Source organism: Oncorhynchus mykiss, chromosome 1, assembly GCF_057628025.1.
Source record: "Oncorhynchus mykiss isolate SJ-2025 chromosome 1, ASM5762802v1, whole genome shotgun sequence".
Lineage (NCBI taxonomy): Eukaryota > Metazoa > Chordata > Actinopteri > Salmoniformes > Salmonidae > Oncorhynchus > Oncorhynchus mykiss.
The window spans coordinates 48,259,214-48,275,921 of record NC_143022.1 but is presented as its reverse complement, the minus strand read 5'-3'; the positions used below and the strand labels follow the sequence as shown (position 1 = coordinate 48,275,921).

Here is a 16,708-nt window from a genome sequence, read left to right as displayed (position 1 = left end):
ACAAGCCTTTTGGTTTATGGTAAAAAAAAGTCCCCTGATAAGGGCTCTCTAAATGTTCTTCAATGCCGATATGATGATTATCCCAACTCAAATCTGTTTGCACTGTGCCTGAATACATCGCCCCTTGAAACACAAGCAGGATGGTGTGGTAGTGCTGTCAGGGCTGGAGGGAAGGAACTATCAGACTCATCGACAGTCAGTGTAAGACAGACCCTGATATATGGGGGTAGGTGGACTTTAAGTAGACTGTAGTATGGAGGTGATGGGCTCACCTGCGCAGAGTAGGGGAGGAGATGTCTGGGTACTTTCCCCCTGGCTGCCTGGCTCCCTGAGGGGGTAGAGTTGCTGAGCCCTGGGCCATGGGATTGGCTTCAGAGGACACCCCCTTCTCCTTGTCTGTCTGGTTAGATCCAGAGCCAGGCAGAGGGATGCCACCGGCGCTAGGCTTGGGGACTTGGCTGCGGCTTTTGGGGCCGTGGTGCGTGTTGGACCTGGAGCTGAGGTTGGACTCGATGCTGGTGCTGGAGGAGCGGTTGGCGCTGCGAACCCCGCCAGAGGCTCTGCTGGGCCGGGGGAGGCTGCGGTACTGCAGGGTGGAGTGGGAGCTCACAGGCAGGTAGCCATCATCCACACTGGCCTGGCGACCAAGACCCCGACCCCCGTGGAGCTGCACTGATTTGGGGATCTTCCCCAGGGTGGCGGAGCCACCGGTGATGGTGACTCCGCTGGCCGTCACCATGGTCATACCTCCTCCTGCGTGCTTCTTGAAGCCAAACGTGTTGGTGGTGGGGGTGCGGCTGGAGCTGGAGGTGGAGGGCGTCTTCTTGGCTTCGTCTCCACTGCTGCGGCCCGTGTCTGATGGGGAGCGCTGCATACTGCTGTTGGCCCGGGGCGAGAGATGATGCTGGCCCTTCTCAGACACCTTGGTGTCGTCCGTTTTACCTGTGGGTGGAGACATGACACAGTCTGTCAACCATGGACCAAGCACATTCACTCAGCAGTGCAGTTATACAGTAGCATCAGACATCCTGCTGAGTTCCAACACGTTTCAACTCAAAGGCCTCTCTATCTACCACTTCAATAATAAAAAGGTACGAGATCACGTCTTCAGAACAGTTCTCCGGAGAGTGGTTTCATCACCTGGCAACCTGAGCCCTGATCTCACCAGATAAAACCTCTCTGTGGTTGACTGTTGGCTGTCTTTTCACATGCTCCAGGAACCCATGCAGTTCCGACTGACAGAGCACAATACACAGACAGTGTGGCTGTTGGGACTGCAGACAGAGACAACATAGCTCTACTCTGTATGTAACGTGCCTGTCCCATGGGTCTTCAGCGTGCCGCAGACTGGCGTGACAGGTGCCTTGGTCCTGGGCGAGGTCACGCCCACCTGGGCACTCAGGCCTCGCCTCCAGGAGCCCGTGTGGGCCATGGAAGGCGTTTTGCGGTCCGAGGAGCTCCTGCCCGACTCGTCCGACATGTCTGAGGGGCGGCGGCACCACTTGGAGCCCGATTCCATTTTGAACCCGCTGTCCGAGCCCCCGTCCGACCTCTTGACCTCGTCGCTGCCGGACCACACAGAGTTCTGCTCGACGGCTGAGTGCTTCTCCGCGTCCGTCTGGAGCTGAGGGGGAAACCAAACATAAAACATCTGTTACTTCTGTTTATTCAAGTGGTGTAGATACTATACATACCATATCAGTACAATAACAGGTGAATCATCTCACAAGGAGAGCAAGCAGAAAGAAAAGCAACGATCTACTATAGCATCTCCCCTCATAAGCTCACCCTTATGCTATCATTCCAGTCAAACAACTCCACATGCCCCTATTACTGTGAATGCTTTAACATTCTCATCAGCACACAGCCCTCGTTGAAGAAACACTGTTAAGACCAGGGTGCTTTTCTTAGTAGCGTAAGCCCAGGTCCACCTGAGGATCTGTCTTTTTTCAGTCATCTATCTCCTGTGTTTGAGGGTTGCAAAATTCACTTGTCACTTCAATCTTGCTGAGACTAAGTTATTCTTTTTTTTTTATGTTTTTTTTTTCACCTTTTATTTAACCAGGTAGGCCAGTTGAGAACAAGTTCTCATTTACAACTGCGACCTGGCCAAGATAAAGGAAAGCAGTGCGACACAAACAACCACACAGAGTTACACATGGAAAAACAAACGTACAGTTAATAGCGCAATAGAAAAATATATGTACGGTGTGTGCAAATGTAGTAAGATTAGGGAGGCAAGGCAATATATAGTCCATAGAGGCGAAATAATAACAATTTAGCATTAACACTGGAGTGCTAGATGTGCAAGTAGAGATACTGGGGGTGCAAAAAGCAGGACAGGACCATTACGTTGGGCCTACAAATAAACAATGTGTTGTAGCAGTATTGTGTGTTTTTCCGGCACTCACCAAGCTTACTTAAGCCCCAGTTATAACAGGGTATTGTTTAAATAGCTACTGAAAATACTAATAAAAATGGATTGCCAGGGAAAGAATTTTAATGGCCTTGTTCTTTATCAGCATGAATCTGAAACACTAATCTCTAGGCCTATACCTGCAATAATATATCCAAACTATATTTTACAGAACAGCAGAAAAATGCAACACAAAGCAATGATTGATTGTTGGCTTGAAGAGCTGGTTTTGGGGCCGGACTTCAATCATCTGTTGATGTTTAAGTCACTCGTTGGCACAGGAGGATGCAGAGAAAATCTTAATGGTAGAAAACATGAAAACTAAACGGGTGCCAAAGCAGCAGTCTCTGCTCTCGTCTACCAGTGCTTTTTCTATGACTGGAAACAACCTTGCTGTAGTCTTCTTCACTGTAAAAAAATATATTTTGTTTTTATGTTAACTTACTGGCAGCCAGTTACCTGTACTTTACTGTAAAAAAATGTACACTATGTTACCGTATATTCCAAAGAACCTTTGGTTTAACAGTATATTAGTGTCTAACGTTTACAGTAATGTACTGCTAAACCAAAGTTTCTTTGGAATTTATGGTAACATACTGTACCTTTGAGTTTTTTTTACAGTCACTTAAAGGTAACTGGCTGCCAATACGTTACCGTAAAAACAACTGGATTATTTTTTTACAGTGTACAATAAATATCACAACCATGCCAACTGCTTTATTCCCGAGAAAACTCATTCAGTGCTGTTCTCGGGATGTTCCATTGAAAAGAGACGGTCTCTATAGGAGCATTATGTGGTTAACTTTGGAAAAACATGAACTGCTTGGAACGGCTACAGACTTCTACCACACAGACTTCAACATAGGCAATGTGGACAGACATAACCCACTGGGCACAAACTGGTTGAATCAACTTCATTTGTCAACTTATTGTGATGTGGAATCTAGGTGTAAAATACATTGGATTTGAAAAAAAAGTCTGCAACTGTGGTTTTGAGGGAGAAATTTCAACCACAGGATTATGACATCATGGTAACAAATGTCAACATAGACACATCTTGTGTAAAATATTCCTTTAAAACAACATCAATTCTTTAATGTTATATCCAATATCAGAAAAAGACTATAGGCTGGGCAGTACCTCCTACTGGAGAGTTGACCTATAGCCACTACCCTCTGGTCTCCCATCCAGGGTTTTAACCAATCCCAGCCATGCTATGATACAGTACTTGTCACTGAGTATTGCCAATGTGCTATCGTGAGAATGATTGTTGATTGCGCTCCACTTAAAAACTAAATAGATGCTATCGAAGTCATTCCAAACAGTAGATTTAACAGAGCAAATCAAATGTGACCAATCTTTATCACTCCTATATAGTCAATGGTGCTATTTAGGTCTATATAACATTTACAAAGTCATCAACAATGGTGCTATTTAGGCCTATATAACATTTACAAAGTAATCAACAATGGTGCTATTTAGGTCTATATAACATTTACAAAGTCATCAACAATGGTGCTATTTAGGCCTATATAACATTTACAAAGTCATCAACAATGGTGCTATTTAGGCCTATATAACATTTACAAAGTCATCAACAATGGTGCTATTTAGGCCTATATAACATTTACAAAGTCATCAACAATGGTGCTATTTAGGCCCATATAACATTTAAAAAGTAATCAACAATGGTGCTATTTAGGCCTATATAACATTTACAAAGTCATCAACAATGGTGCTATTTAGGCCCATATAACATTTAAAAAGTCATCAACAATGGTGCTATTTAGGCCTATATAACATTTACAAAGTCATCAACAATGGTGCTATTTAGGCCCATATAACATTTAAAAAGTAATCAACAATGGTGCTATTTAGGCCTATATAACATTTACAAAGTCATCAACAATGGTGCTATTTAGGCCTATATAACATTTACAAAATCATCAACAATGGTGCTATTTAGGCCCATATAACATTTAAAAAGTCATCAACAATGGTGCTATTTAGGCCCATATAACATTTACAAAGTCATCAACAGAAATTGTTTCAATTCAACCCAGAATTCAACTAAAAATAGACATTACAATAGTCCTTTGGTTTCAAGCTCTGGTTGATTTCAAATGTCATGATATTTAGTGACTTTGAATTGTGTTTGGTTGTCAACGCAACCAAATATCAACATTTAAAGGAGATGTATCTTCTGCTTGGATAGTTCAATCTGTGCCACTGACTTAGTCTGGCCTTAATAAAATTTTGTCTACAAATGAATCATTGATATGTTAGATTCACGTCTGCATCTCAACCAAAAATCTAAGTTAAAGAACAGGACTGAATCGAATCATACTTTGATTGTGTATTTAAAGTTTGATTTGATTTAGTCCTATTCTTTAATAAATAAAAGTTGGAGAATAGGATTAAGCCAGTGGCTCAAATGGAACTACCCAAGCAGTCGGTACAGCTCCTTTAAATTTGGATGTTTTGTGTTGTCAACCAAACACAATTCAATATTACTTTCAAAGTAAATAGCCTAAAGTTAAGGCTCTCTTACAAACTAATGTAACAGTATTTATTCAACCTTAAAATGAGTAACAGATCCATGGTCCTATTTTGAGGAGACTGTAACTCTACAATTCTTCTTATATCATTATATAAAGTCTGCATGTTCAAGATAGCGTGGATAGGTCATCGCAGGTCTGTGTAGATATTCACAATAGCTGTAATAATCTCTGCAGGATCTCAAATAGCATTGATCACTTGCACCATGCACTTCTAATCAGGGCAGGTGTTGTGGGCGGGCCCTAGGGGGTCTGGCACGCTCTACCGTACCTCCTTGACTGTCCTAAATAAAACATTGAAATATCAATAATTGATTTGACCGACAGGCAGAACGACACATCAATCTCATATAAAGCATCCGTGCGAGAAAAAGAGCCCCTCTGTCTCAGTACGTGTAGCCCATGTATCTGATGCTGCCTGAACAAGAGTATGGCATGTCATACTCTTTTTGTCCAGACAGCATCAGATACATGGTTCACCTACAGTGAGACAGAGGGGCGCTGTTTCGCTCACCCGGATTCTTTCTCCAGTGAGATAGTTTCAGCCACTAGCGAGTTGAACAGGGATGTAGTGCTGCCGGAGGCGTAGTAAAATAATATTTCTGGATACATTTTAAATAAATTATTTAATTGCTACAAAAATCCATGAAAACGATAGAATGACAAACCAAATAAATATGTAGGCTGTAGCAGCCTATAGGTAGTTAAATGGTGCTTTCTTCCCGACCTCTCAATTCAATTCAATTCAACGGCCTTTATTGGCATGGGAAACATATGGTAACATTGCCAAAACAAGTGAAGTAGATAATATACAAAAGTGAAATAAACAATAAAAATGAACAGTAAATATTACACTCACAGAAGTTCCAAAAGAATAAAGACATTACAAATGTCATATTATGTATATATACAGTGTTGTAATGATGTGCAAATGGTTAAAGTACAAAAGGGAAAATAAATAAACATAAATATGGGTTGTATTTACATTGTAATTTTTTCTTCACTGGTTACCCTTTTCTTGTGGCAGGTCAAAATCTTGCTGCTGTGATGGGCCACCGTGGTATTTCACCCAGTAGATACTGTATGGGAGTTTATCAAAATCGGGTTTGGGTTCGAATTCTTTGTGGATCTGTGTAATCTGAGGGAAATATGTGTCTCTAATATGGTCATACATTTGGCAGGTTAGGAAGTGCAGCTCAGTTTCCACCTCATTTTGTGGGCAGTGTGCACATAGCCTGTCTTCTCTTGAGAGCCAGGTCTGCCTACGGCGTTTCTCAATAGTAAGGCTATGCTCACTGAGTCTGTACACATTCAAAGCTTTCCTTAAATTTGGGTCAGTCACAGTGGTCAGGTATTCTGCCACTGTGTACTCTCTGTTTAGGGCCAAATATAATTCTAGTTTGCTCTGTTTTTTTGTTAATTCTTTCCAATGTGTCTAGTAATTATCTTTTTGTTTTCTCATGATTTGGTTGTGTCTAATTGTGTTGCTGTCTTGGGGCTCTATGGGGTCTGTTTGTGTTTGTGAACAGAGCCCCAGGACCAGCTTGCTTAGGGGACTCTTCTCCAGGTTCATCTCTCTGTAGGTGATGGCTTTGTTATGGAAGGTTTGGGAATCACTTCCTTTTAGTTGGTTGTAGAATTTAACGGATATTTTCTGGATTTTGATAATTAGCAGGTATCGGCCTAATTCTGCTCTGCATGCAGTATTTGGTGTTTTAGGTTGTACACGGAGGATATTTTTGCAGAGTCTCAATTTGGTGTTTGTCCCATTTAGTGAATTCTTGGTTGGTGAGCAGACCGAAGATCTCACAACCATGAAGGGCAATGGGTTCTATAATTCATTCAAGTATTTTTAGCCAGATCCTAATTGATATGTTGAATTTTATGTTCTTCGATGGCATAGAATGCCCTTCTTGCCTTGTCTCTCAAATCGTTCACAGCTTTGTGGAAGTTACCTGTGGCGCTGATGTTTAGGCCGAGGTATGCATACTGCAGACTTTTCTAGTGCCCCTTGCCAATTCGTTGACCTTCTCTCACTCTCTCTCTGGCGGTGGCGCAAATGATGAAGAACTGCAGATGTGTGTAAAGAGGCTGTCAGTGGGAGAGTTGACCTCTTTGAGTGGGCCAAATGCAAGAACAGCCACAGACTGAAAACACGACCAGGGGGTGATAACACGTCTGTCCTCAAAACAGTTTGTTACGGACTTGGGGTTCATGTACGACGCATTTGAGCTCGCCCTACTGTCCGAGTGTTAAGCTTAAGGAAAAGTACTACCTCTATTGCGCATGCAGGCAAACTGATCCACCGCATGAACCGTATCATTCCACCAACGGGATCTAGCGTCCAAATTCACTGTGTGTCCGCCTTGATGTTCATAAAACTCCACGGTCCTCCTCTTAAGCAGTGGGACCCAAAACGATATGTGACCAACCCGGTTAGGGAGTTGACCAACTTGTTTTTCTCTGTGAGCTTATTACTCGGACAGTAGGGCGGTTTCAAGTGCGTCATCCAGCACCACATTTTAAAGGGGGCTCAAATTGCTTAAATTAACCCGTGTCAAGTTCTGCTGCCTACACCTACTCATCACATATTAGTATTATTAGTATTGCTATTACAAATAAAAAAGACTATCACTTCTCACAATGGTGCTTGTTTAGTAAAGTTAGATCCAAGCTGAATCCTTGCCTCACAAAATCACATCATGATTTTACATAACAGAACAGAATATAATAGCATGTTCTGTACAATAGTAGTAGGTGTATAATATGTTACACCAAAAACACCTCAGTTATTTCTTATCTAGAGCTGAATAGTCCAAAATGTTTCCTCATGCGGCCAAAACTCAATAGTGCACAGGACCCAAGTGGTAAATATAAAGATCCAGTCCATTTAAAATGTTGTAGGCCCAATACACTTCAGCGTTGTGATGGAAAAATTCTAGTAAAATGCATAGAGCACAGAATTAAAAAGCTATTGTCGCATATTATTCAACCTAATCAGACAGGTTTTTTACATGGACAAAAATGTGGAGATAATATAAGGCAAGTACTGGAAACAATAGAACACTATGAGAAATCTGGGAAACCAGGCCTGGTTTTCATAGCTGACTTTGAAAAGGCTTTTGATAAAGTATGACTGGAATTTATATATAAATGGAATGGAATATTTCAATTGTGGAGAATCTCTTATACAATGGGTTAAAGTTATGTATAGTAACACTATGTGTAAAATAGTAAATAATGACTACTTCTCAGAAAGTATTCAACTGTCAAGAGGAGTAAAACAAGGTTGTCCACTATCAGCATATCTATTTATTATGGCTTTCGAAATGTTAGCTATTAAAATCACATCCAACAATAATATCCAAGGGCTTAGAAATCCAGGGCTTAAAAACAAAGGTGTCATTGTACGCTGATGATTCATGTTCTTTTAAGTCCACAATTTGGATCCCTCCACAGCCTCAGAAGATCTTGATACTTTTTCTAACCTCTCTGGATTACAACCAAATTATGATAGATGTACTATGTTACGTATTGGATCACAAAAAAATACAACTTTTACATCATCGTGTAGTTTACCAATGAAATGGTCTGACGGTGAAGTGAACATACTCGGTATTCATATCCCGAAAGAAAGAAACGATCTCACTACAATACCTTTTAACAGAACATTAGCAAAAATAGATAAGATCTTGCTACAGTGGAAAGGAAAATAATACCTGTCTATTTGTGGAAAAATCCCCCTGATTAACTCTTTAGTCATATCCCAGTTTACCTTTTTGCTTATGGCCTTGCCTACACCTAGCAAACAGTTTTTTAAATTATATGAGCAAAAAATATTCAATTTTATTTGATACGGCAAGCCAGACAAAATTAAACAGGCCTATTTTATATAATTAATATGAATTTGGAGGGCAGAAATGATTAAATATGAAAGCATTAGACCTCTCACTAAAGGCTTCAGTCATACAGTTATACTTAAATCTGAACTTATTTCAGCTCATGAAACATGGGACCAACACTTTACATGTTGCGTTTATATTTTTGTTCAGTGTAGTTTTAATTAGTGTTCAGCGGCGTGTCGCCCAGAACCTGGGGGGCTGCTGGGTAAGAGAGTTTCCCACCACACCACGTCTTGCCTGTCACCAACCCTGATGGGCCCTAACCAAGACACCGTTTTAAAGGAGGTTTTTGTGGAGCCCAGGAGATAAGAAATAGTTGGGATGTCTGTGTCTCATGCAAACTGCCTTCTGTATAATGACAGACAGCTCCACACCAGGGCCTCCCTGTGGGTTCACACCGAGGAAACCTTTAATTACAGGAGTGGAGGTCTGACTGAAAATGTTGCTATTCTCAGGGCCAGATTTAAAAAATGTAACTAACTTGGAGCTGGTTTCCTTGTGTTTTCACCGGGGTTTTATTGCTCAAAAACTTGCGGGCCCAAATAAAACCAACCGCAGGCCAAATTCGGCCGCGGGCCACCAGTTGGAGAACCATGACCTGAAGGAAATGCACCATAAGTCTCTAGAACCAAGATTGAGACAGGTTTACTGTATGGCAAACAAAGTCTGCACCTCAGATTGATGGTCTAAAAAGTTGAAAATGTGCACTTAAGAAAAAATACCTACTGATGGGATTGTCGGGATAAGATGAACCGTGAACCTGGGTGGTGGTGTGCCTGGCTGCGATTTCAATACACACTTTGAAGCAACCACTTCAGCACATACTGCAGAACAGACACAGATGTGTATTTTTCACTATGCTTATAACTGCAGTGAGAAAGTTGAAGTGAAGCCTAGTGTATGCAGTTCCTCCCAGCTTACGATATCCATTCAAATGATTGGGGCCAAGAGAATCAAGTATATAAACTTAGATACCCTATAAGTCCTTGGTATATTACATAGGAGAGCCTAAGCGCTCATACATTAGACTAATAAGAATATAAACTATGGTAATGTCTGGCTGCAGACATCATGTGATCTATATACTCTGAGTCTCTTAAAGGGAAATACAAGTTTAATAAAAAACGTTTTTTTTTAACTTAATAAAAAAATCAACATGTTTCAAAGCCAAAGATGCTGCCACCCTAGAAATAACATGTTCATTCAACCTTCTAGTAATTCTAATAATATGCCACCTCCTACAGTGTGATTGGGGCAGAACCTACCTGGCCCTCTAGGTCCTTGCAGGAGACGGACGGAGTGTTGACATAGGAGCTGACTGAGGAGCTGGTGTTGATGTCATCTGTGTCGACGGTGTCACTGATCCCACTGCTCACCGAGCTGCTGTCGTCCCAACTGGGAGCGAGGAACACAGAAGAGAGAAAGAGTATGAGTTAGAATGTTATGTGGTAGGAGTTCGTAGCGAGAAAGGGGGAAGACATGATAGACCGAACGACAGGGAGAAAGCAAGATACACTGTAGAGCAGGGGTGTCAGACCAGACTCTGTGACAGAGGGGTGTAAATGCTTTTTTTTTAGGCTGGATCATGTTGTTGTATTGTTTTGTTGTATGTTTTAATGATGTCATGTATTGATTGTTGCTGCCTTCTTGGCCAGGTCTCCCTTGAATAAGAGACTCTGAGTCTCAATGGGTTTTTCCTGGTTAAATAAAGGTTAAATAAATAAAAATAAAATCAGGGAGGTTCTGAGGGTGGAACTTAAAATGTGTTATATTTCCTTGTCATCAAAATGTACAAAAGACTGGTCTCCTCCCTGGCTGTCTAGCGACATGCGGTCGGGGGGTACCCACCCTGTGAAAATTAATGGAAAAAAATAACTGTCATGTAAAAAATAAATAAATACACATTTTTATCAATAATCATTTTATCAATGAGCTTAAGGACATACAGCAAAAGAAGGGACAGAAAATGACAGGATCATTTCAAACTGAGCGTTATCAACAGAAAAACTGTCTCTGTGGCTGCGTTGCTCGCAATCAACTCGACTGCTTCCCCTGCCTGCTGTTCTCCACCAGCAACAGCGTGTGGACAAGAGCCGGTTACTGCGACTTGAACAACTAGCCCACAGCACTCAACAAGCATGAGAAATCTGTGCCTCACATCCAGAGCCAGATAGCTCTGAAGAGATTCAGTAGGTCACCGCTAGATCTGCCATTGAATGAACAACGGAGGTTGACCATCAGCATGCACAATATGCAAAGGTAAACGAGAACCGTGAGATTTTGAAAGACCTAGCTAATTAATGCTACATGCTACCTAAACAGGAGATGACATTTCGTGGCAACGATGAGAGTGCCAGCTCATCAAACAGGCCCAGGGGGCAACCATGTGGAACTAGTACACGCCTTAAGACCCAGCTGAAAAAGATGAGCAGTTAGCAACCCGTCTAGAGACGCCACCGTGTTTGATTTTTGCTCCCATGGAGTTTTCAAAGAAACAGTCGCGCTCTTCTGTGTTCTGCGGAACCAAAAAGATGAATATCGGTTTCTGCCGTACCCGTAACGGCGGCACAAGAAAGAGCTGGAACGGCAGCGACAAGACGTTGATCGTTTCTATGAGCGATTCAAGCAGAAATCCAATGACCTGGGCCTGGCAGAAAGCGAAACTCGTAGTGAACAGCCGATCAGTAGAGAGGGGGCGAATCTACTACGACATGCTGGACAATATTAATGTTCAGATGAGAGCCAGGTTTGACCACTTTGGTGACTTTCATTTCCTTGGCTTAGAGGACTGCAAAAAAATCGAAACAACGTCACACATTTCGACACCAGCAAACGAGAGCCTGTCAAATTATGCCAATTACTTCGATTTCGTTTAGACCGAAGGAAGATCTCGTCGGATTGTACAGGACAAATCACACGGACAGCTCCTCAGCTTTTTCTTCCAGCATGACCAGACACAGACAGAGTTACTTCAGCTGGTGCTCACTATACCAGCCACAACAGCATCCGTTGGGAGGTCATTTTCACCGCTGAAACGGATAAAGACATACAGTCGAAACCGGACCGATAAAGGGCAACTCTCATCCCTTGCCATCATCACCATTGAGAATCGAGACCGAGAGACTTTTAAAACGGAGGGCCAACAGGGAGGAGTTCTACAGTTCAGTCGCTGATGTCTTTACCCAGAGGGAAAGAGGGAGGGAGCGCCACTACTATAATCACATTACATGTCTATTGTGTTAGTATATATCTCAATCAGTAGCACCGACTACTAGGCATTTAGTGTGTGTAGGGCTGTCTACAAGTAGCCCTACTCGCTGGCATTTGGGTCGCTGTCTGTGGTGCTGAAAGTTGCCTGGTCGTGCTGGGCAGTTGCGCATTAGGGCCTGTGAATGTGTGCCTAAAGGTTGTTCCGCCTACCTGCTGCTGTTTGATGGTTGGTTGTGGTTGTTTGATGGTTATCTTTGTGATCGCGTCATACTGAAAAACAGCGTAGCAACAAATCCGCTTTATGGGTGCGTGCGTGCGCGTGGAGTGAGTGATAGACAGTAGAAAGTGTCGCCCCGGCCTCGGACCTGACCGCACGTCACTGTTTGCTTCGACGACATTAGCAAGCTGGACAGAGTGAAAAGACTTTAGGCGTAGGCCCGTTATCCTTTCTTCACGGTTTCCATTTGGTTTCAGCCATTTCAACGTCGATTCAAATACTCAAACCACCCGCGGGGCCTTGAGTTTAACACCCGCTGCAGAGAGACAGAGAAACATTAATAAGACTGGACAGGGTAGAAAGAAGAAAAGAAAATCCTATTATTCTCCCTCTTTCTTATTCTCCCTCTTTTACCAGGTCTGTTGGCCAGAGACAGCATTCCCATCATGCCTGTGACGTTAGGAACGTCTCCCTCCAAATTCCTAACTAGTTTTAATTAGCGTTCAGCAGAGTGTCTCCCAGGTCCTGGGGAGGGGGGGCTGCTGGGTAAGAGAGTTTCCCACCACACCACGTCCTGCCTGTCACCAACCCTGATGGGCCCTAACCAAGACACCGTTTTAAAGGAGTTTTTTTGTGGAGGCCAGGAGATAAGAAATAGTTGGGATGCCTGGGTCTCATGCAAGCTGCCTTCTGTGTGATGACAGACAGCTCCACACCAGGGCCTCCCTCTGGGTTCACACTGAGGATACCTTTAATTACAGGAGTGGAGGTCTGACTGAAAATGTTGCTATTGTCAGGGCCAAAGGCTCTATCTGTGTGTGAACGGACTTAAAGATGTGTGTGTGTGTGTGTGTGTGTCTGCGTGCATGTAGATGTGTGAGGAGTTTATCATCCAATAGTCTGTGTGACAGAACCACTCCTTTCACAGTACTCACAGAGGTGTTGAAGTGTGGAGGGAGTTGGGTGGGGTGGGGGGGGTTCTCTTTATGATTCTAAGTTCACACGGATCAGGACACTCACTCCTTCCAAGTCTGCCTGTCTGTCTGTCCTCAGTCTCCCATGCCAGTGTGATTGTTGCTGAGCTAACCAAAACAAACTCGGCCAGCCACAGCCAGACACTGCTGAGTGTTCCCTGTGAGAGCATTAACACCTCAGCCAGAAGCAACAGACCCCTCAATTCACAGGTCTACTCAGTCCACTGTCTCAACTAAGTCCAACCCTTTCAGTATAGTACCACGTTTACTGTGAGGAATATAAAATGGTAGCAGGGGGAAATCAGAGTCCATAGATGACCATAATGAATGATGAACTGACTCAACAGTAGTTCTAAACATCACCCGCAGGTTCCAGTCTGGCAGGTAGGTGGGCAGAGGTTTGGCTCTAATCTAACACTAGCCAGGCTTGGGTTGCAAAGCTACCGGTAATTTACCAAAGTTACCAGAATCTTCAGTAATTTTGGTAATTAACCAAAATCTATGGCAATCTATCGTATTTGATCATTTAAACTTGAATAACCTACTTATTTGTTATTGATATATAGTATTGTCCATAAGTTTGTAACAGATAGACCATATGATTCGAGAGAAAATAGCACAATTAATGAAAAAAGCATCTTAATCAACAACGCCAATACTTTCAATGAACTCTGCAACTCTTCCATTGACATGGTCAAATGAGGTGTGTAGAAAATAACAGATAGGTTCATGCTGAAACCCTCATATTAAACATCAATGGTTTTCACTCAGTTGGTTTGTATTTAGGTATAATGTTTTACAGCTTTGTCATTCTATTTTGTATTTTAAAATCATCTTATTTAATTATTTCATATATTTTACATGCGATAAGGCCAGACAGGGGGCCAAAGATAATTACAGACACCTGCGATAATCTGAAGTACCCAAAATGTCCACTAGATGTCTTGTGATAGATTACATAAAATCCCACATTCTGGTAGTTTACTGGTAAAATGTGAAAGTTTCCAGTAATATACCCTCCCTCTGCAACCCTAAGCCAGGCACAGTTGCTACATTTCCATTGAGGATTTACCACAATGTTTTACCCAAAAGGCTCAGACTTTTCTGTTTCCATCTACATGGGCTGGCACCGGTGTCTCCCTAGGCCATGGCTCCGGCGGACCTACTCTAACTTGGAGCCAAGGCAAGTACCCTGGGTAATTTTTAGCTTGCATTTACATAACAATGTCTAACTGTGAACTTTAACACCTTCTCACAAAGCAACAGTCTTGAATGATGCCGAGGTTGTTGATTCTGATCGCCAGAAGTCTTTAGTGTCACACTCCTGATGGAAACACCATAACACTAGAGCTGGCATTAACATAAAACACTGGCGGCCCACTGGAGTGGGGGTAAGTGTCAGTGGTAAAGCACCAGGTGTGTTCTGCTGGCCAGATGCCTGCCCGGTGTCCTGCAGTGCCCAATCCAGCCCTTGTTTCACTGCATTGGTCTTTGCGCGCACGCACACACACACACACACACACTAGAACTCCATCCACACAGCTACACCAAAACAATTCATCTTTTCACTGAGCCAGGGCCGAGACATGCAAGACAAGGCCAGGGGCTGGAGTGGGGTGGCAAAGGTGGAAGAGGTCCAGCACAAAGACACAGTCACTCAGTATTCGGAATGTCTCCCTTCCTCCGTTTCAGCTGGGGAGAGTTCTACTGTATACTTTATGGACTTGTGAGAACTGAAGTGGTCAAAACAATACATATTTCAGATGGACCCATTCTGCTTCTAGCCACCCAGCACAGGACTAATCATGGCTGGTGGGCTGAGGTTCAGACAGGTTACGGTTCACCCTTTGCTATGCTATCAACCCTGATTATTTGTTAAATGGAGGAGGGAGTCTCCTGGGGGTGTTCTAGGCTGTGAGTCAGAGATTGACTGGGGGTAGAGTGAGCTCTCAACCCATGTAGGCTGACTGATACTGTAGCTCCTCCGGGGCCTGGGGGAGATATAGGTTAGGTACAGGTTAGGCCCTCCCCTCCCCGGCTCCTGGTGCTGCAGTGCTGCTGTCTCTGCTTCCTCCAGTCTGAATAATGAGCAGAGACTGGAGCTGGCAGGGTACACCTGGTCCCTAATCAACATCGCCCCTAAGCCACCATTAGAGTCTCTCTCTCTCTCTCTCTCTCTCTCTCTCTCTCTCTCTCTCTCTCTTCCCTTCCCTCCTCTCGTTTCCCCCTGACTGGGAGATTGTTTCTTGTCAAAAATGTGTACTTGTAAAGAAAGATGACCAATATATTCCATGACCGGAAAAGGATGTGAAAGACTAAGGTGGGAAGTTGGGAGTCAAATGAGTTGATATTGTTGTTTAGATATTAAAGACTGGAGTCTCTATAGAGCGAGTTGGGGGTGGTGTGGCGGCACACACTGTATACCCCCCTGTTTCTGTGTGGCGAATGCAGGATTAGAGACACAGGGCGCCAGAGGAGTGAGGGGATCAGTGGACACTCTTGGGACAAGACATTGGGTGACTTTGGTCTGAGAGGCCAGTGGAGGGAAGTGAGCCGAGCTCAATCCAGAGGCCCCCGCAACACACTGCCCTGCATGTCCACTCTGTTTGGTCAGGGTGGGAAGACATTAGTTCTACTAGACTTCTCACCCCCTCAGCAATATATTCAAAGCTGTTGCCAAGCGATGAACACCTAACTCCAGGCTGCTCAGGTCATTACACAGACAAAAGTGCCACATAACTGTTTTATACTTGCTTGGAATAAAAACAAGACCATAACTATAATTTGATAACAAATTATATTAGAATGGCTGATTGCTGACATAAAAAAAGCCAGTCTGTCAGTACACTAAAGCAGACAGATTAGAGAGAAAACAAACCAGTCAAAGCCAAACCCACCGGGCACACCGCGTCATTTCAAGGTGGAAATATGGGTAATTTTCGGTTGAGACGTTGATCAATGGAATTTCAACCTTTATTCGCCCAATCAAACAGACTGGCAGAAGCTTGTTGAATTCCCAGTGTTTTATCATTATGCACCACCAGATTCCAATAGAAAAACCATGTCTGATGTTTGGTTTAGCTGTCATGTAAATGTGTTATCACTGCACTTTCAAAGCAGAACAAAATTCTAATTGGAATACAATGTCAGATATTTCTGTATTTATACAACATAATGTGCTCTCACTGTGCTTCACCTAATACCACAACTAAATGACCTGGATCGCAGTTGAGATTACAATCAAAGTACATGGTGCAAGTGGTCAATGCCGTTCGGGATTCTGCACAGATACCTGTATTGTGAAGATCTCCACAGACCTTTGCATAATACGATTTTGTTATTGATAATGTGGCCATGGATGAGTTACTCATTTTAATGTTGAATTAAAACTGTTACATTAGTTTCACAGACTAGGCGTAACATAGTAGATG

The 16,708-nt window shown here is 43.0% G+C and overlaps 1 protein-coding gene across 31 annotated transcripts in view; it reads right to left on the bottom strand.

Moving 5' to 3' along the window:
• LOC110524008 (neuron navigator 2) overlaps positions 1-16,708 on the bottom strand; it is a 158,825-nt gene that overhangs the window by 35,498 nt on the left and 106,619 nt on the right. For 25 of the 31 annotated variants that reach the window (XM_090232955.1, XM_090232961.1, XM_036978712.2 and 22 more), the window contains 3 exons: positions 10,142-10,271; positions 1,318-1,624; positions 273-942 (listed from right to left, as the gene is read on the bottom strand). In XM_090232955.1, coding sequence (XP_090089081.1) covers positions 273-942; positions 1,318-1,624; positions 10,142-10,271 — 1,107 coding nt within the window. Of the gene's footprint in view, positions 1-272; positions 943-1,317; positions 1,625-9,602; positions 9,701-10,141; positions 10,272-16,708 lie in introns of all 31 variants that reach the window. The other 6 variants (XM_090232984.1, XM_090232973.1, XM_090233001.1 and 3 more) reach the window with 1 other exon arrangement.